Below are 20,912 nucleotides of genomic sequence, written 5' to 3'. Positions count from 1 at the left end.
CAAAATAGAGCTGCTTCAGCCTACCAAAGGGCAATTTTAAATAGATTCCGACCTGCATCTGGTTCACATTTGCATGGAATTGATTTATCCAAAAAGATGTGGAAAAAATTAGCATAAAAAAGATATGGGTTAAATGGGTCTAGTGCATGGACCTCTCTCCCAGTCGCTTCAGCAATTTGGTTCAAGTACGAACCAAGGTCATTTAAACCAGTTCAAACTGATTTGCGATCCTGTTTAAAAGGTAGTGGGAATGAGGCACTTTTTGGCCTTAATGTATTTTACACCTGGGGTGGAGCATTTTTAAGACCTACATGTGGTGTTGGGGGACCCACCTTTCAATCACTGTGCCTTAAAGAGGTGCAGGTTACTCTAATCTTATTCATATTTTAGAAAAATGAATATTGAGCATTTGAGGTCATTCATTTATCATAAGCAAGCTACTGCCACTATGTTGGCTGATTCTTTTTCTCTCCATTGTTAACAATTAGCCTCTCTGTCTTTCCCAAACTGGAAAGGTCAAAAAAATACCTCTCCCCACTCCACCTCACACCAAACCACAGTTGACTGAGGATGTGGGGAAGTTGGCCCAGTTGTTAAAGAAAATTCAAACATTGGTCCGATACAGATGGCCCAAAAGGGGCAGGTCTCTGCCGCCCCTTTCCACACTGGATTGGAGCCAGGGCAGCCTCACCAGCAGCCCCTGCAGCCCCAATCTGGAGCTTTTCCAGGCCACAGAGAAGCAGCAAAATGACGCCTCCCCATGGCCTGGAAAAGGTGTATCCTTGGGGCTGAAGGCTCCTGGACACCCTGACAGGCACAACCATTGGAGAAAGGGGCCACCCGGCCCCATTCTCCTTGGCTTTGTTCCTGCAGCAATCCTGCAGCAATCTATTTGCCCAAAAGGAGCTCCATTTCAGAGCTCCTTTCTGCACCACAGATAGGGCCCACAAGTGCCCTCCAGCGGCACAGTGATGTCACACACGCGCTGGTCCATGTGGAGGCAGCGCATGCGTGACGTCATCGTCCCGCGCTGTGTATGGACAACGCGCCTTCAAAATGGTGCTGTCCCTACGAACTAGGGCTGGGGAGCATGCAGTTGCTGCGTGCTCCCTAGCCCTAGTTTTGGCCCTAGGACAGTGCTTCCACACCATTTGTATCGGGCCATTGGTGACCTTTCTTCCAGTCCATTTGGATGAGCCCAGTTTGTGCCATTCGAACATGGATAAAAATATGAAGGACAGAATTCAAAATACAGTATAACTGTGTTAGTCTGTAGAATCAGTATGTAGAGAGATCTTGTAGCACCTTTGAGACTACCTGAAAGAAAGACGTTGGCAGCAGGAGCTTTCCTAGACTTCAGATCTAATTGCATCTGAAGAAGTAGACTTATGTCTACGAAAGCACATGCTGCCAACTTCTTTCTTTCAGTTAGTCTCAGAGGTGCTACAATATCTGTCTACAAAATTAAGTACAATAACATCAAAGCTACATTACATTATATCAAAGTGATAAATTGATATATTGAAAGCTCATGGCATGCAGACAGCTAGGATACCAGGGACAAATTTAGGTTAATATTTTTCTCCCTTCCAGGCTATCATTTTAGATGAATAGAGGTGGATTTTTTTTTCTCTGTGGGGAACACTGAATTATACAATCCCCATTCTCAGTCTGAAGTACAGCCTTTCTGACAGGACTGCACCAGTTATAGAATCATAGAAACAAAGTTGGAAGAGACCATGCTACCCATCCAGTCCAACTTCCTGCCATGCAGGAATACACAATCAAAGCAAACTTGACAGATGGCCGGCCAGCTACTGTTTAAAAACCTTCAAAAAAGGATACTCCAATCCAAGGTGGTCTTGCTGATCACAGAATCATGGAGTTGGGAGCAACTCAAAGGGCCATCTAGTCCAAGCCACCATTAATGCTGGAATCCACAGCATTTGACAAGTAACCATCTAACCTCAGCTTTAAATAGCTCCAGTGAAGGAATGTTCTCTACTACCTTCTGAGACAGTCTCTTCCACTGCTGAATAGCTCTTACTGTAAGAAAGGTCTTCCCGACATCTAGCTGGAATCTCTACTTTTGTAATTTGATTCCATCAGTTTGTCTTCTAGTCTCTGGAGCAGCAGAAAATAAGCTCCCTCCATTTTCTACATGACAACTCTTCAGATATTAAAGATGGCTATCACATCACTTCTCTGTTTTTAGTTCTTCAAGCTAAATATACTATGATAGGCACTGGTCAGTCAATTGTAATTTGGAAGAACAAACAACAAAAGACAACTAAACTAGGTTTCAAATTATTCTCTCTGTGTTCTGTTTTTCCTGTTCAGCTTCCCATTGTTCCCCTATGTGATAAACTAAATTTATCTGTACAATTAGAAGTGATTAGTGTTTGGATTGCTGTACTGGTGGGCCTAAGCCAACCTAGGCTTTTTAAAATTGTTGCTTTGATCCCTGACCATTATATTTTGGTTCATCCTCAATGAGAGGCACTCTGCTAATCACAGATGTATATGAGTTTGAACTAACATGTGTATGCAAATTGACTGAATTCAATATTCTTTGAAATGTAAATAGGAATTTGGTATTCAACAGAACGCTGCTACTAACACAATGAAATCCTCTTATTGCAACCATATTAACTCCTTACATGTGTGTCTGAAAAAATGCAACCATGGACAACAAGTGCTGGCTGAATTGGTCAAGCATAACCATAGGAATGGGCAAAGAGAGAAAAATGGCTGCTATGGACCTATTGCTCTTCCCATGCAGCAAGCACTGTCTGCTGCTGAATCATTTACTCAGATGTCAACTACCTTTGGCAGCTTGTTTCAAGGGAGATGAGTTGCAGGAGAGACAATTGCATGCAAAGTAAAAGAACAGGAAGTAACAGTGAAAAGAGGTTGTGTATCATTCTCAAAAGTAATAATAGACCTGCTGGAAAGGATCTAGTTCAATGGCTGTGTTGGCTGGGGGACTTGTGGAGTGGTCTTTGATCCGTGCTGTTGGCAAGTCCAGAAGCATGACATGAAAGCCACAGCTCTCTTCAGATGTCCTTTCACACTTCAAAGTTATAGCAGTATGGTTTTACTTCAACTGCCATGGTTCCATCCCATGAAATCCTGAGAATGGCAGTACGAGCAACCAGAGAGCTATTCTAATGTCTCTGACCAAACTGCAAATCCCAGGATCTGAAGTTGCCATGGCAGCTAAAGTGGAATATAGTACTATAATTGTGTGGTGTGAATGTGCTCTTGTGTGTGATGTGAGGCCATCAGTGGCCTTTCCTAGATTTTCTTCCTGTCCCAAGAGGCACCATACCTATCATCTTGGAAATGAAGCAGAGCAAAGCAAAAGCCATCTTACTGTACTGGAAGATGGAAAGAAGAACGTTAGAATGGATAGAATAACTTAAGTGCTTTTTAAAATCCGTGTTTAAATTTGGCTAAAGTTTAAATACTGTATGTATGGGTATGTATAGCAGGGTCCATAGTGTTACTGATAAACCATCAAACTCCCAGAAGCATTTTGGCAATTTTAATCACCAAATAAAATTATTTTAAATCAAGCCTTTAAAATTGGGATAGATTATCTTCAAATTAAGCAGAGATGTGCTGGTTCTTCTGTGGCAAGCTCTGGTATACTAGTGAATGAATCAGGCAGTTAGTCACCAATAACCCCTTTTTGCGGTTAGCTGCTTTCCTTCTGCTTTCAACATTTGCATCATCATTCTAAAGTGATTTTTGAGATTTTGTTCTCTGTGTGCTAAAGCTAAAGTATGTAAAAATTATATTGCAGTATCTTGTTTACTTGCAATATTTTCACTGACTACAAAGGGTTGGGACAACAGTGATAATCATACAAGCTTCTGGATATCGCTGGACTGCATCCCAGTCACCCCAGCCAGCATAGCCAATGGTGAGATGTCCTGGGAGCTGCAGCACATCTATTGGGACACAACATTTCTACTTCTGGTTTGGGCTATGTTACTGCATTTAGCACTTTCTCAGCAGACTTATCATCTTAGCTGGTTTTCTGTTTCTTTCTCACTGAATGTGTTTCAAGAAAGTGAAAAGATGAGCACTGGCAAACTTGCACCATGTGGTTTTTCAAAAGGGGTGTGCATCTGTGGCCCTTCAAATATTTTTGAATGGCAACTTCCACAGTCCCCCACCACTGGCTAAGGTGGTTAAGGCTGATAGAAATGTTAACTGAAAAACATCTGGAGAGCCACAGTGTCCGGGAAAGCAGCCAAAGGGCTGATAAGGCAGCTAGTTCTCAAACAAACAAACCCCCTCCCAGCACAGCAAAGTCAGTGTAAGCTACACAGTCCTGGAGATTCACAGTAGTTCTACCAAAAGGGATTACCAGGAGAATTGTCAGACGGTCCGAGGTTCAGGGTAACAGATAGGCAGGTCGATGAAGCAGTCCAAGGTCAAGGTTTCCGGGTATTCAAGACAAGAAGCCAAGGAGCCAGAGACAGAGTCTTTCCCCTAAAAGAGTCAGATATTCACTGGCAAAGAACTACACATGCTCCAGGTGCTTAAGAAGGCAAGGAGCAGGCCTTCAGCTGTGCCTGATTACGAAGACGCTTCTGATAAAGCCTCCGAGATCTTCGAAGGCCCTCTGTTTCTGCTCGACGCTCCTTGAAGGTAGGCACACTGCCCAGATCCTCCTCCATGTCCACAGCCTTGGCACCAGGCAAACTTGACTGCTGAACCTCTGGAGGGGCCACAGACTCTGCTCCAGCAGAACTAGGGCCAGCCTCTGGCTCCTCCATTACAGGTTCAAGCCCCAGGGACTCTGGCTCCTCCATTACAGGTTCAGGTCCCAGGGGCTCTAGCTCATCCTCTGAGTCCTCCAAGCTGTCCTCCAGGCTGGGCATGACACACAGTCAATCATCCTTGCTTTACAAAATGTGGTAGGTAAGCATTTACAGTGGTACCTCGGGATACGAATTACCCAGGTTACGAATTTTTCGGGATACGAATAAATCCCATAGGGATTTATTGTTTCGGGTTACGAAGGTTTTTTCGGGTTACGAAAAAACCCTGGCGCTGTTTAAATGGAGCTTTTTTCCCATTAGCGCCTATGGCAATTCGGGTTACGAAGGTTTTTCGGGTTACGAAATTAGCCGCGGAACGAATTAATTTCGTAACCCGAGGCACCACTGTAGTAGAAAAACTTATTTTATTTATTCATTACAGTGACTGATCATTATGGACTCTCCCATTGCATAGAAATGTAATGACAAGCTGTATATCAGCGAACACTAACTTTCCTTCCTCCAGATATTCCACACACCCCAAAGCTGGAGATTTGACTCCTCAAGGATGCTAGCTTACTCCAGATATGTTGAATTCCTATTTCTAATCATTCTGTCTCCTCTGCTTTGCCAATTCATAAGGCTTCATCCAGATCATAAGAGCTTCCAGACACATTGATTCAGAACCACAGTAGACTACAACAAATGAAAAAAGAGATAACAATGGCCCGATAATAGGGCTCGGGACCGCGCACCAACTGCACATTCCTGAGCCCTACTATGTGCTGCCACTGCCCACACAGAGGGTGTAGGGATGACGTATAGGAGTCTGAGTGCCCACACATCTCAGCAAGGAAGGGGCGTTGTAAGGGCTGCCACTAAAAAGGAGCCACTCTAGTCGGCTCCATTTTTGCTGTACAGAATTTGGTTGCTGCGGTAATGCTGCACAGCAAAAAGGGGCAACGTTTAAATGCCAGTCTGTACCACCCCATTATATGTCATGGACTTATTGCTGGTGATGCTCTTCAAATCCTAGACAAGCTTTCCCAACAGTTTCATGTGCATGTTAAATAACATGAGGGACAGACTGAGACTTTGAGGAACGCTGTACACTGGCTAGGGAGTTGGACAAGAGTCTCCAAACTTCATCATCTGAAACCAAGCCTTGGGGATGATAAGCAATGATATTTCCCAACCCCATTCCTGCCAGGAAGTCCAATAGAACATCACAGTCAATGGTATGAAATATTGTTCCAGTGCTGTTGTGCTATTCATGCCTATGTGCCAATTTCCCCTCCTCTGCCCCCCCTCCCCCGCACAAGTTGTAAAAGTAAACTAACAGGAAAGATACAGGAGGCCTGCAATGTTACACAGAGCTTCTCTAAACCATAAGAGTAGCAATTCAAAGAACCTTAAAGCATAAGAGTAGCAGGCATGGGGGTGGACAGGATGGATTTACAGGAGAAAATAGCCTCAGTTCACTGACATATGATAAATGCAAGATATCAGTCAGTACTTGATATTTCACTTTGGGAGGAGCCAGAAGTGAAAATGAAGGTGCAGGGTATTTTTCCATAAATAGTTTTATGAACTCTTAAAGTAGGGAGTGATAGAATAGTAATTGAGCCCCTTTTTGTCTCTGGTGTACAAATTTCTGGTAATACATATTAATGTGCATCATTAATTAGACAGAATATTAATCAAAGTTCTTCACAGACTAGTTTAAAGTTGTCATAGCTATGCTGCCTCTAGTAGAAATTAAACTAAAGGGCATACCTGCTTGATTTCACAAGAATTAAGCTTTGCAAGTCAACTATATTAAGTTGTTCTCTACTGCTAATGAGGTCTCTTGAGCATTCTTGGCTCTTATGAAACTAAACTGTGATCATTTAGGTGCACATGAATTGAAACAAGCAGATGAATCTGAAAGAAGTCCGACTACCAAAAGCTGGATCTAGATGATCAATTGCTATATTTCAAAGTTCTTTGCTCAAAATCTTGCCAGAGAGCTCAATGAGGTATCAAAAATGGAAAATAATGCAGGGAGAATATAAAGACTTACATACTGCACTACCTGCTCAGGAATACTGACATCATCATGGTGAGTCAATGTGATAAGCCCAAAAGTGACATTATGGTGACTACTTAGCACATTGCCATAAAAAAGAAAAACATTCTATGGGCAAAGGGTTTGCATAAAATGTGTCTATACTATTTTATAAGTAAAAGACGCACATAGAGAATATATACAAGAACTGAAATAAAGATGCATTATATCTCACCATAGTGAAAAAGACTAACCAGATAAACTGTAAACTCCGTCAAGATGATATCAGTACAGTATTTCTCTTCCAAAATGTCTTGCCTATATTTTTAAAAAATCACCACCACTTTGGCTGGAGCCTCAGTTGTGATACTTCACACAGAGTGTTCCTGTTCTAGGCATTCAAAAGAAAGATGCATGGGGCATTTAAACAACCAAACTACCATCCTCACCACCACCCCAAATATACAGTACATTTTACATAATTTTGCTGGACTGATTTGTTTCCTTTTACTTTCCAACATAGGTATTCTCTTGTCTCTTTTCAGAAGAACATTTGTTTCTTTTTATCCTAGTTAAGTGTGTCCTTATGTCGCCGAGTAAAATCAGTAGGACTTAATAGCTAGCACTCAACTTTACTGGGATTGGACTCATTGTCGGCTTATTCAAAAGCCTCCTCCTCCTTCACACTTCAGTGCTTACCATTGTTATTTGTTAGCAGGTGGTGTCTGCATACGAGGGATTACTTCATTTCTCATTGATTTGTTTCATTCTCTTCTCACTAAGCATTTTCTGCTCTAAAGAAAAATAAAATGCTGGTCTCAAATTTCTGCTATATGAGTCTGCATTTCCAAATGTACTATTAACTGTGACTGAAAGGTAAGTCTTATGCATACAATACAGCTCATTTCCCTGGATATAAGAACCTTGTCATCGGGTGCCTAAAGAACAGCCTTGCTAAATACGCTAAAGGCACCAGATGTGTTTGATCTTGGAAGCTAAGCAGGGTCAGCCTTGGTTAGTAAATGGATGGACACCACCAACAAATATCCAGCTGTTGATGAGGTTTTGTGCCTTCACATTATTTCTGACTTATGGTGAGTCTAACGTGAACCTATCATGGGGTTTTCATGGCAAGACTTGTTCAGAGGAGGTTTGCCATTGCCCTTCCCTGAGTCTGAGAATGTGTGACTTGCCCAAGGTCACCCAGTGGGTTTCATGGCTGAGCTGAGAATCAAACCTTGGGCTCCAGAGTCGCAGTCCAACACTCAAACCACTATGCAGACTATATTTCAGAGGAAGAACTGGCAAAATCACCTTTGAGTATTCCTTGCCTAAGAAGACCCTATGAAATCCATGGGTATGCTATAAGTCAACAGGCAACTTGAAGGTGCTTGTATACACACACACACACACACACACACACACACAGAGAGAGAGAGAGAGAGAGAGAGAGAGAACAGCAACACTAGTTTTGGGGCATCAGTTTTCCATTCTTGGTGCTGAAATAACCAGCTTCCTGAAAGGGTGAGGGACAATTCCAAGGTGCTCAGAAATGCACTTGCAATATTTTTAAAGTTTTTTTTAAAGTAAGTATTTTTAAAATAATAATAATAATACATAAAGCAAGACCCCATCCCTGGCAGCCTGTTTAAAAAGAGAATTGGAATTCTTTCAGCAGCAAAAAGTAATCACTTACTAACCTGACAAAAGTCTGATTGAAACCACAATCAGTCATTTCCTTGGGTTGATGAACCCTGTACAGTGGACAAAAGTATGATATAAGGTAGCACATGAGTACTGGCAGTATCGACTTAACTATTCCTTCTCTTTTTTGTCCCAACAGGAATGTCCTAGTGGAGCTGTTAATGAAGAAACATTCAAACAAATCTATGCACAGTTTTTTCCACATGGGGGTAAGTAGAAAATAGTTTTCCTCTGAGTTGTATTTCAGTTGTTAAAAGTCATAGATCAGACAGAACTGCAGATTATTCCTGTGTATTATTATTGGGGGGGGGGGAGTAGATTAAAATACTGCAAGCAAATAGTTTTTTCTCAGCACTCTTTCACTGTGACATGAGGGACAACTGCTAAAGTTAACTGATTTCCAATTAGGGTGGTTGGAATGCCAGGCTAAAAGATTCCCCCTACACATTGAAGGATGATTAGTTACACCTAAATTGAGTTTATAGGCTTCTATTTCATATTATTTAAAATTGTATGGTTGTTTTTTATTTTTGGTACAGCTTTGGTAATGCAGAAAAACTGCCTAGGAAGCATTATTTATTTATGGTATTTATGAATCCTGTATGTATCTGACCACTGTGATGATCAAATTGCCAATTCTAACTAGGCTAACTTGTGGGATGCCAGATTAGCTAGAATTTACTAAGGATGGAATGAAACAGAGAGAAGAAAAATGTGATATTGGAAGTAGCCTGGCTGTGAAGAGTGGCAAACACCTATGAAAATTATTGTTCAGCCAAAAAGTATATCTAGAGTATATATTCAACTCAGCCATGAATGTATTTATTTAAATTATTTTAACAATGAGCCCTGTCACTGTGTTTCTGTTTTTCAGATGCTAGTATGTATGCCCATTATCTCTTTAATGCATTTGACACAGCACAGAATGGATCCGTAAAGTTTGAGGTAGAAGAATCTCTACACACATTTATTCCACTATCACCTAAAATGAATGCTCATTTCTGCTTCTGGACTCTTTGCTTTCCATTTCTTTGATCTAAATAAAAACTGAACTCATATATCCAAGATCTCATATTTCTCATGCTCATATCCCCTTGACCGTACTTCCCAGACAAGTCCCATAGAAATGAACAGAGAACGTTAATTGAGCTGCTTAGCAGGATATCAACCTGGGTTCTGTACCCTTTCATGTGCAAATCCATTCCCAACATGAAATCAGCTGACTCAAAATGTGACAAACTTGCAGCCTCCTTGTATAATGTCCAGTGGGACACAACATACCTTCTCAAAAATTGTGAATTTCACTACCTGTCCTAAGCATATGTTGACAGCAACCAACTTTGAAAAGGTTGCCCAAAAGTCAGACTTCTCAAGGATTGTGAATGATATTGATGTGTATTATTATAAAAAAGTAAATTTTATGATCCAGCATATTTTAACAATCTTCCATAGAGAGAAAATTCAAAGAAAGCTGTCTTTCTCAATTAAAATACTCTTGTATTCTCCTATCAACAGGATTTTGTGACAGCACTATCCATCCTGTTGAGAGGAAGCGTTCATGAAAAGCTACGATGGACATTTAATCTGTATGACATAAATAAAGATGGCTATATAAATAAAGAGGTGAGATTGTTTAGAGGATTAACATCTATCCAGCTTTGGAAAGGGAAAGGAAGGGGAGTAGGAGGAAAAACAGTAGCTGGCTCATTTTCCAAAATGTAGTTCATGCATAGTATGACTGACTGAAAGAACACCAGCCTAGTTCATTAGGTGTTCCCTATTAAATCTGTTGCCCACTGCAGTCCCAAGGTGCTCATGCTTCTGGAAAAAAGGACATTAATGATGAATTGGCTTTTGACGTTTGCTGAATAATAAACAGGCAGGTACATTACCAAGAGCCTTTCTAAACAGGAAGAAAGTCTGCAGATTTATCTTAAAGCAAACAGTAGACTGGGGTGGAGAACCACAGGGAGGCCCAAGGCTACCTTTTAGGTTGCTGAAATTCTTGAGGGCTGCAGCTTTGTTTTCTTAATTTGTTTTGTTATTGGTTTTGCTGCAGGGAGGTTTTTTATAATTTTTTTAATGTAGTATAGACAGAAACAATTTCATGCATATTCCATGTGGACTTGATTTTTTATCACTTTTGAATGAGGCTGCAGGGGAGGAATAGATAGTTCACATACTTGTGACACTAAGGGAAAGCTGAGGATGCTGTTTTGCATCCTCGGCATTTACTTTCTAAAGAGACATAAAAAGTGTGTCTTGGGATCATACGAAGGGGACCTGTGGGCCTCCCTAAATGGTCCAAGGGGCAAAAAACAGCATGAAAGTGCCCCCCACTACTTCTACAGGGTATGCTTTTTTGGGGGGATGGAATTTGGTCAACCCTGAATGCCTAAAAATCACCCTTGGCACCACACTTCCACCACCCATGACCTATACCCCAAAATGACAAAAGAATCTGGTCTTGTTCATGCTTTTGGAAGTCTGCAAGGGATAAAAACCCAGCTATCCCCAAAACAAACATACCAACAAAAAAAAAGCAAAACAACCTGAAATGGACTTTCAGTCACTTCAAGATTCAATTTTTTTTAGTTTTTGTTTTGTTTTGTTTTGTTTTTTTAATGCAACATTTCTGTGCCTGGTTTGCCAGTCCTGAAGGTGAATGTTGGCTTCCAGGACCAAGAGGATTTTCTTGCTCATAATACAGACTAAAGTTAGGAGGAACAGAAGACGACTGTGGTATCTGGAACACACTGACAATATTCCAAAAAACAGGAAGCAATGTGATTGCTGGATTTGTCTTGCCGAAGACAAGGGTTTGAAAGAACAAAATGTCTTAGATCTTGTCAATCAGTTTCCTTGGAAAAAGATGAATACAAGGAATAAGTTCACAACATATTTATGGCCGTGGTAATAACGAGTCTCACAGATAATTTTACAGCGCATGGAACACCATATGCCAACTTGGCCATTTTATTCTTTAACAACTTTGCCGATTTTCATGGCAACAACCTCATTCAATATGTTCAACAAATTACATGAACTAATTATCTCTTTTGAGCCACAAGCTGTACCAGAAAATGTTTGCCAAAAAAGTGTGCTTTTATTTGAAATAGAACAGTCTAAGGTTCATATGTCCTGCTATGTACATAAAAAGTCAGATACCTCTACTGCATTTGATCACTGTGTAAAGTACAGCACAATCCTACAGTGTCTGCCCAGACATAAAACCCATTATGTTCAGTGTTGACAGCTAGGTAAGTGGATATAACATTGTATCTTGAAACATCAGCCATCTGTGTCAGAATTGAAATAGCTATGCTGTTTTTCTTACATAAATTCCATCGAAGCAGAACCCTATGCTGGAATGCAAGTATGTGTTCTTGTGTAATATATGTACTATTATTTTAATATTGCATGCAAAATTCAATATTATGTAGCTCTCTGTACAAAATGGTATGAAAATTTGAAATGATTACAATTCATTTCACTAGCTCAACCGGGCTCAAAGTGGCAGACAAGCCAGTGGCCATTAGCCAAAGAAAATTCAGTAGATTGTCAGTAAATAATTAGTGAAGAAATTTCTCCATTGGCCTCCTGAAGAAATAAAGAGTCACATGGCACCTTACCAACAAATTATTGAAGCATAAGCTTTTGTGCAATTGAAATATCTAATGAAGAAAACTTTAGAGTGCCTGGTGGATTAGGCCATAATACATTTGTTAGTCTTTAAGGTGCCACAAGATTCTTTCATGGGGTTTGGCAAAGCAAGCACTTGGCACACAGTTACCAAGGCATTAGAGAGTCAAAGAGCTCCATCAAAATACATCACACATTTCTTTATATATGTGGTATATAGCATTGGATAGCAGTTAATTAGAGGGATGTTCTATTGAGTTAGCTACCTTTCACATAAAACTCCACAAACAGAAACATATGTGCCCATGGAATTAAACCTGTCAACTTTTTATTCGACTGTCTTTTTAACCTAAAACAGCGACTTATGCAAAAATAAACAGTTGAAACTTTTCCCTATTTCATGTTTCCCTTGTGTCTTTATAATTACAATTCTAGGAAATGATGGATATAGTAAAAGCAATTTATGACATGATGGGCAAATATACTTATCCAGTGCTGAAAGAAGATGCTCCAAGGCAGCATGTAGAAGCATTTTTCCAGGTATTTTTTTCTGGTTTTTTCATGCACTTGTACCCTGATGTTTAACCTCATAACACCTACACATTTACAATCATTTTATATCTGGGCAGTAGAATCTACAGTATATAAACTTGCAAAACTGTACTGTAAATGTTGAATGGCTATAGTTTAACATTCTGCTGCATTTTACAAATGCATGAGTTTTATGGCCTCACTGTATGTCTCTGTGTTTTACAGAAAATGGATAAAAATAAAGATGGTGTCGTAACTTTGGATGAATTTATTGAGTCGTGTCAGGAGGTAAGAATAGAAAGCCAGTTAAGAGAGATTGTCTCATGCCAGAAAAACTTAGCTTGTACTTCATTCACATCCTGAGACTCCTGGGACAAAAGTTTCAGTTTTAGTTTGACACTGTAGCTCACCTTCCCCATAAATATTAAGATTATTTGCACTGGGTGACCTTGAGTAAGTCACCTTGTCTCAAGCTCAGGGGAAGGCAGCAGGAAACCTCCTCTGAACAAATCTTGCCAAAAAAAACTCCATGAAGATAGAGTCATCTTAAGGTCGCCATAAACTGGAAGTGACTAAAAGGCCCACAACAAGTAAACCAATAAGAAACATGAAAACAGAAGCAGCAAATGGCATTCAATGGTATAGCAGAGCATTGAAGTAAATAATTAGAACTGTAATGTGACAAATTATGTTTTAGTTACTTTTATCATTGCAGGGTATGTGTGGCTCACTACCTAGGTATTTTTTCTACCAAAGGGTGGTTTTCTGATTGATGTTTTTAAAGGTAATTTGAATTAGTGTCTTAAAAGTAACTTGGATTTAGTTACTTTTGAAAAACATGGAAGGATACGTTGCTTACCTGTAACCAGTTCTTTGAGTGATCATCTGTGAAATCACATAAATGGGTTATCTGAATCTACACAGTGAATCATTTGGAACCTTCTAGAGCTATTACATAAGTATTTTAACTGATGTCTATTAATTGATGTTGTTTATTTATTCATTGTTGTTGTTCCCCACCTTGATCCATGGGGAGAGGCAGGTAAGAAATAATAATAATAATAATAATAATAATAATAAGCATTAGCATTTTGGTGGTACTCCCTCCCAATCTCAGAACAACCTACTAGCTCATTTCCCATTCAAGCCCTTGTTTATATGGATGCCAAAGCAGCAGCCAAAGATCTAAGGCAGGGGTAGGCAACCTGTGGCCCACAGGCCGGATCCGGCCCGGCAAGACCTTGGAACCGGCCCCAGCCCGGTCCTGCCGCCGATTGCTGCCGGGGTGTTTTGGGGGCAATTGTCTATAGAAGCCTCAGAAACATGCATTTATATTAACATTTTTTAAAAAATCAGCAATTTTTTTAGCATGTCCTCCATTTGAAAATTTTGTCCTACATTTGTCCTGGTTTATTTATATATTTAATTGTTTTTTTTAAAAAAAATTTAATTATTTATTTTTTGGCTTTGGCCCCCCAGTTGTCTGAGGGACAGCAACCCGGCCCCCGGCTCAAAAAGGTTGCCTACCCCTGATCTAAGGAATAGCAGGACATGATGAGGGGAGGATAGGTGGGGCTGTGTGATTCTAATTGTTTCTAAAATCATTAAAGAAGGCCCTGTTCCAGGAGATGGTTGAAGAACTACAGTTCCACATAAGCAACCCATCCTCCTCCTCCATACTTTCTCTGAAACACACAATACTAATCATAGGTGGAAGGGTGTCATCCCACACAGGAGAAAAGCACAGCCCTCCCAAATGCAACCCCCCCACCTGTGACCTCAGGTCCAGAGGACAGTGAGATACAAAACTAAGCAGTCTGGACCAATTGGCGGCTCTGAAGATGTCATCCAAGAGAATCCCACTCAGGAATGTAGTCAAAGGTGCAGTCACTCCAGTTGAATGGCTTCTCATTTGGGCAGGAGGCAGCTTTCCTACTAGCTCATATGCCAGACAGATAGTTGTTGCAAACCATTTATAGAGGCACTGTGTAGACACAGGTCGTTCCTTCTGCATAGACAAATGATTGAAAAATAACTCTGAAGGGCCTGTGCAATAAACTTATGAGATTGTCATACTTTGGGCACATGACAAGAAGACATGATTCAGTGTAAAAAAACAATAGTGTTAGGAAAGGTGGAGGGAAGTGGAAAGAGATGAAGGCTGCATGCTAGATGGATGGACTCTATTGAAGAAGGTCATGGGTGTGGGTTTACAGGAACTAAGAAGAACAATGGAGGATAGAAGGTCTTGGAGATATCTCATCCTTGCCATGGGTTGAGATTGACTTGAAGGCAGTTAACAACAACAACAAAATGGTACCAATAATCTTCCCCTCAATATGGGGAGACCAACAACCTCTTCTGTTTTTGCCATCTGAATTGAGAAGGTAATTGTGGAGAAACGCGGGCAGAACATAACATTTAGGGCAGCCAACAGGAATCAGGCTGAAGAAATGTGGGGGCTGCTCTCATGAGCAAGTATAAAAGGAGTGTGTCAAAGCCTGCTGAGACAAGAGGTTGTTTTTAGAACCATCAGGATGTACAGTTAGGATTAAGCGGTTCAATCTGGATGGGATTCAGCCTCCCAGACCAGGAGAAGAACTTTAGAATGGACAGAAGAAGTCCAGTGTTAGAGTGTATGTTAGTATCCTGCAGGATTTACAGCTAGGAAGGCTGGGAAATATTAGAAACCATCTGAGGAGCAGATTTATAAAAAGGGAGCTAAAGTGAACAAGCTAAACTGTATTTATTGTTAGTGTAACAAATAACCTGAGGAATTAACAGCTAAGGAAGCTGGGTATAGATTATGTACAGGAAAAAATGTACATACTGTAGAGTCAAGTGAGAGAAAGTAGTAAATTTGTTATAACTGAACCAAGACAGGAAAGAAATGTATATAGTCAAGTGAGAGAAAGTAGTAAATTTATAACAACTGAAGTAATTTGAACACTGTAACATAAGTTTGAGAACCATCCACTAGGAAAGATACAGTACAGGATTTTTACACTGATTTTTTATTCACGGATTCAAGTATCCACAGTTTGAAAATGTTAAAAAAAGTATAAATTTCAAATATCAAACCTCGATTTTCCAATTTTTATAAGGGACACCATTTTGCTATGTCATTATATTTAATGGGACTTGAGCATCCACGGATTTTGTTATCCACGGGGGATCTTGGAACAAACCCCAGCGTATAACTAGGGTCCACTGTAATACATTCTGAATGTAAATAAAATTATTTTCTTTGTATTCAACAAAGAGTTGCCTGAAGTGGTTTTAGATAACATCAAACATGTTATCAAGTATATGAAAAAGCCACTTCAGTCAGTGGGTGGATAACTTCCACATAAGCATTGATGGCAGTGGTAAAGATTGATGTCACATAATAATTGGCACCAAGCAGTGGGATCCAAAAGACCCATTGTGCTGGCATCAGAGAGAGAGATAGGGTGAGGTGGCGTCTCTACAATAAAACTGACTATTTGTGCTCAGTATGGAGAGATCAACCTGTTGTGACTTCTCTGTATGGAGCAATAGGATGGTACCAATGATTGGTCCTTGGAATTGAGGGGCAAATCACTTCTTGTGTGGTAACGATGCCCTTCAGTATGGTGGGACAGACGTGTTGCATTTCCACTGTATGGAATGAGAGGATGGTCCCAGTGTTAGGTCTTCAGTATATAGGGGCAAACCACATACAGTCAGCCCTTCGTATCCACAAGGGATCCATTCTGGACCCCCCCCCCCACTAGAGATACCAAAATTCACACATATGCAAGTTCCATTGTCTCCAGTGCTGTCGTTTGCAAACAGCCATGCCTCAATTAGGGACAACAGGACTTCAGTGATGACACATGCATATGGCCATGCCACCATTAGGAACAGTCCTCATTGTCCCCAGTGGTGGCATGTGCACATGGCTGCACTGCCATTAAGGACAATGGGACTTAATGATGATGCAGCTACATGCACACTCTGCTACAGTATAGAGGAGATTGTCCCAAATTGCATCGTGTTCACATGTATGCACCACCATTGGGGACAACGCGGGCTTGCAGTCCATGGATACTTGAATCCATGGATGGCAGGCCTGTAGATACCAAGGGCCAACTGTATCTAGTTTTCTTCATATGGAGTGAGACAATGCCCCCAATTATCAGCCCTTGATATGAAGTGACTGAACATGTCTCCACATGTAGCAAGAGAAAGGTAATGATGATCGGCCCTCAGTATGTAGGGACCAGCCACTTCTGTTTCCTCCATAGTGGAAGTGAGGAGATGGTACCAATGAATGGCCCCCAGTATGAAAGGAACAAGTTGGAACAAGTTTGAACAAGAAGATGATACAAAAAATTGGCCCTTAGTATGGAAGGTCTTACCATCTGATTCTTCTGTATGGAGTAAGGAGATGGTATCAATTAAAGACCCTTATTATGGAGTAATTGATCTCATATGTTAATAAATAATAAATAAACTTTTATAATTTATATCCTGCTTTTTGTCTGGACAATCAAAGCGGTGAACAAGTTAAAATGAAAACAGTACATAACCAATATTCCCCAACCCTTAAAAAGGAATTAGAATTAAAATACCTAAAAACATTAAAACATAGACATTTAAAACAGTTAGCTAAAACAGTAGGCAGAGCCAAACACATATGGAGATGACAGTGGCCGAGTTCTTCATTCCAGAAAGGCCCGCCAGAAGAGATCCATCTTAACAGCTTTCTTGAAACTATCTAAGTTGGTGATTTGACGGATCTCGTCCAGCAGGCCATTCCATAGACTGAGGGCTGTTGCGGGAAAAGTCCTCTGGGAGGTTGCAGTTAGCCTGGTCTTAAAAGGCTGCAATAAATTCCTCCCAGAGGACCTGAGTGTACGGGGCGGATTGTTTGGGGAAAGGTGATTCCTTAAATAAGTTGGGCCCAAGCTATGTAGGGCTTTAAAGGTAATAACCAACACCTTGTACTGTGCCCGGAAACCAATAGGCAGCCAGTGGAGTGACTTTAGAATAAATTTTATATGGTCACTCCTAGTTGCTCCAGTAACCAACCTCACTACTATATTTTGTACCAATTGAATTTTCCGGGCTAGGTACAAGGGTAGCCCCATGTACAGCGCATTGCAAAAATCGAGTCTTGAGGTTACCAGAGCATGTACTACAGTTTCAAGGTCTCCCGGTTCCAGGAAAGGGCCTGGCTGGCATATCAGGCACTTTTCCTCCAGTAGGACTGTCAGTAGAGATTGTGGCCATTGGCATGCTGGCCTGGTTTCTAGCTGATGTTTCTTTTGAAGTAGGTTCCATGTAAGACTGCCTGAGGGCCAATCAGTTCAATCAGTCAATGCAGTAACAACCAAAGAAGATTAGAGTGAGGCGAGGAATGATAATCCATCAGATTGGATAGGTTTTGCTCATAGTTAACCTTGCCTCTGTATTACAAATGGCCTATGCCAAGTACAAAAGTCATGCCCAGTGGTTATTTATTCTCTGGTATTTTGCCCAAACATTTGGTGAACTTTTTAAAGTACCTAAAGTGCTATAAGCATCAACGAAGAAATAACCAGATGCAAGACAGAACAAATCAAACACAGAAATCAAAGTCTGTCAGGAAAAATAAGCTTTGAAGTGTTGCTCTGAAGTTTTGCTGAGACTGCTGCTACAGCAGTCAGAAAGAAACTGAGGGCTTAGGTGAGAAGTCAGCTGGTAGGTCACTTGGAGACTGGGTGGGGCTGTCACCAAAATGCTTTATGTAATAGCTCTAGAAGGTTCCAAGTGATGCACTGAGCACGTGCAAATAACCCATTTGTGTGATTCACAGTGACCACAAAGAAGAATCAAAGTTAAATTTAGCAACATACTAACAATAATGATAGCTATCTACTTGTGCCTTATCTGGGTAATTTTTTAAAAAGTAGCTATCCAATTGTTGTGCTGCAGATAGGGTTGGATTTTGCAGAGGTAAGGGGGTGTACATGCACCCAACAAAGTGCATAATGATGATAGAATATCTGCAATGAAGATGAAAGGAATGTATGCATCAGAAACAGCCTTAGGCCACCAACCCAAAAGCACATATAAGGGAGCAAGCCCCATAGGATGCAACCAGACCTTCTTAGTAAACAGAAATAGGGTTGTGTGCCTATGAAGATTGCATTTCTTCTGTGTACATTTATCAGTTTTATATATGCAGTCACTGAAAGTTGTGTAAATAATGTTTTATAGTACCTGCCATCTGTCTATTTAATCTGAGACTTTGCTTTCAGGACTGTGGTATACTATAAACAATTTAGGCTGCAGGGCAGACACAAAAGTCAGCAACTGAATTCAAATGATCATGTAGGTGGGAGACTTCAACAGTGCAGAAGGAATCAATTAGGAATTAGTACTCTTATTTTCTTCCTATTATGAAGTGTCTTTTCTGATGCGAAATGCTTCTCTTTTAATGAATTTATTGATATCTGCTCTGCCATATTATTTCAAATAGGAAAGTAATCTAAAATGACATTAACCTCATTCCCCCATAATTTTGAATAATAATATTCAGCAAATATAGTAAAAGGAAATTAGTTTATCTGTAAGCTGACTGTAAGCATAGAAATTTAGAGCTGGTCTCCAGTTAAATCATACATTGGCAGTCTAAAGGTAAGTGATTGTATTAAAACCAGGCATTTCTCCTTGTCACTGGAAAGCAAGGCAGGAGAAAAACCCTTGCCATTTCTGTGCTTACTGCTAAATCTTCCCCTTGCCAATTTGGGCCCAAATGGGAAAGAGTACCTTTGGTGCTTTGTCACACATTTTTTTTAAATTCAACTCTGTTCTAGTTGTTGTTTAATATCTCTACTGGCCCAGCCCCACTCCTCTCATGAAAATTCTCCCTATACACTCATTGCAGAGCATTTTTTTTTAAAAAAAATTAAATGTTGGGGTACTGGGAAAGGCCTGGGAATCTCAAAACTGCATTGGGGATTACAAGCAGTTTATAAACTGTACTTTCACCACCCCTAGCATATATGGTCTGCATACAGGTCAGTTTCTGTGAACTGGGACAATAGCTCCCTTTCAGCAATATATTTGGATCTTATAAAGCTGCAACCATCTTAAATACTACAGAATTGGCAGAACTGTTCATGTAAGCAACATCAATATGCACAGTGTATTTTCTTGTTGTTTCCAGGATGACAATATCATGAGATCCTTACAGCTTTTTGAAAATGTCATGTAACAGCAGCTGAGGAGTACCACCGGAAATCAGAGACTTTATATGTAATGGGACCCTGAAGAAAATGAGTCAAAAAAAAAAAAAATCCCCACTACCCTTTTTGATGAAAGCTTTTTACTACTTGGATATACTCTGTGTGCAAGGATTTTGTATGCCATCACAAACTGGGCTGTGTCTCTGAATGCAACAAACTCGATCTTGCCTCCCTCTAGAGACACCAGCTAGAATTTGTTTCATTTGGAAGCATGCTAATAAGAGAGACCTGCTGTTTAAAAAGTTAATGAATTATTGAAGTTTAAATGATTAAAACAATATTCAGTGTTCTGTTTGCTAATCACAAAACTGCTGCTGCTTTTGCTCTAGCAAGCTGGATTGCATATGGTAGCACAGCATCAGTAGCTTGCTTAACCATCTATTGTGAGCAGAAACTCTATGTTTCTCACAGGACAAAACATTGTACTAATATGTTGTTTTGAAAGCAATGTATGAGAAGAGATCATGCTTGTTCTTCAAGGTGAAAGAAATTTAACACAATAAATGGAGGGTGGGATTACTGTAGGTCCTGTCTGGATGATCTGCTTATTGTGCAACAGTTACAGAGTTGTGATTCATTTGTTGCACAAGATTCAGACCATTTTGCTTAAAAAATGTTTCATGTTCAATGATAGTGCATTTTACCAGCACTTAAACTACGATAAATTGTTGCAGGAAGTATAAAGTTCTTTTCTCCACTAGCAAAGATGTCAGGTTTTGTTTCATATCATGATGTTGGCTAATATCCATTACATCAGTAATAATGAGTAATATAATTCCATCCTAACCACCTACCTATATCATTTTGTAACCTAACCTTCCATTGTATATGAGTGACTACTCCTTTACTGCAGGGATAGAAAACCTGTTGTCTTCCAAATGGTGTTGGACCACAAATCCAATTATGTCTGAACACTGAGTACACAAATGACACAAACTGGGACTGACGGAAATCCAA

At 40.3% G+C, this 20,912-nt stretch overlaps 1 protein-coding gene across 4 annotated transcripts in view; it reads left to right on the top strand.

The window, feature by feature from the left end:
• The window catches only part of KCNIP1 (potassium voltage-gated channel interacting protein 1), a 761,805-nt gene extending 741,145 nt beyond the window's left edge, over positions 1 to 20,660 (top strand). For all 4 annotated transcript variants that reach the window (XM_042452817.1, XM_042452818.1, XM_042452816.1 and 1 more), the window contains 6 exons: positions 8,666 to 8,735; positions 9,401 to 9,471; positions 10,042 to 10,149; positions 12,604 to 12,708; positions 12,925 to 12,987; positions 19,877 to 20,660. In XM_042452817.1, the coding sequence (XP_042308751.1) occupies positions 8,666 to 8,735; positions 9,401 to 9,471; positions 10,042 to 10,149; positions 12,604 to 12,708; positions 12,925 to 12,987; positions 19,877 to 19,924 (465 nt within the window). In that variant the 3' untranslated portion in view covers positions 19,925 to 20,660. The remainder of the gene's footprint in view (positions 1 to 8,665; positions 8,736 to 9,400; positions 9,472 to 10,041; positions 10,150 to 12,603; positions 12,709 to 12,924; positions 12,988 to 19,876) is intronic.
• Positions 20,661 to 20,912: the final 252 nt, after the last annotated feature.

The sequence above is a fragment of the Sceloporus undulatus genome, chromosome 2 (genome assembly GCF_019175285.1).
Source record: "Sceloporus undulatus isolate JIND9_A2432 ecotype Alabama chromosome 2, SceUnd_v1.1, whole genome shotgun sequence".
NCBI classification, from domain to species: Eukaryota; Metazoa; Chordata; class Lepidosauria; order Squamata; family Phrynosomatidae; genus Sceloporus; species Sceloporus undulatus.
This window is presented reverse-complemented; position numbering and strand designations above follow the sequence as displayed.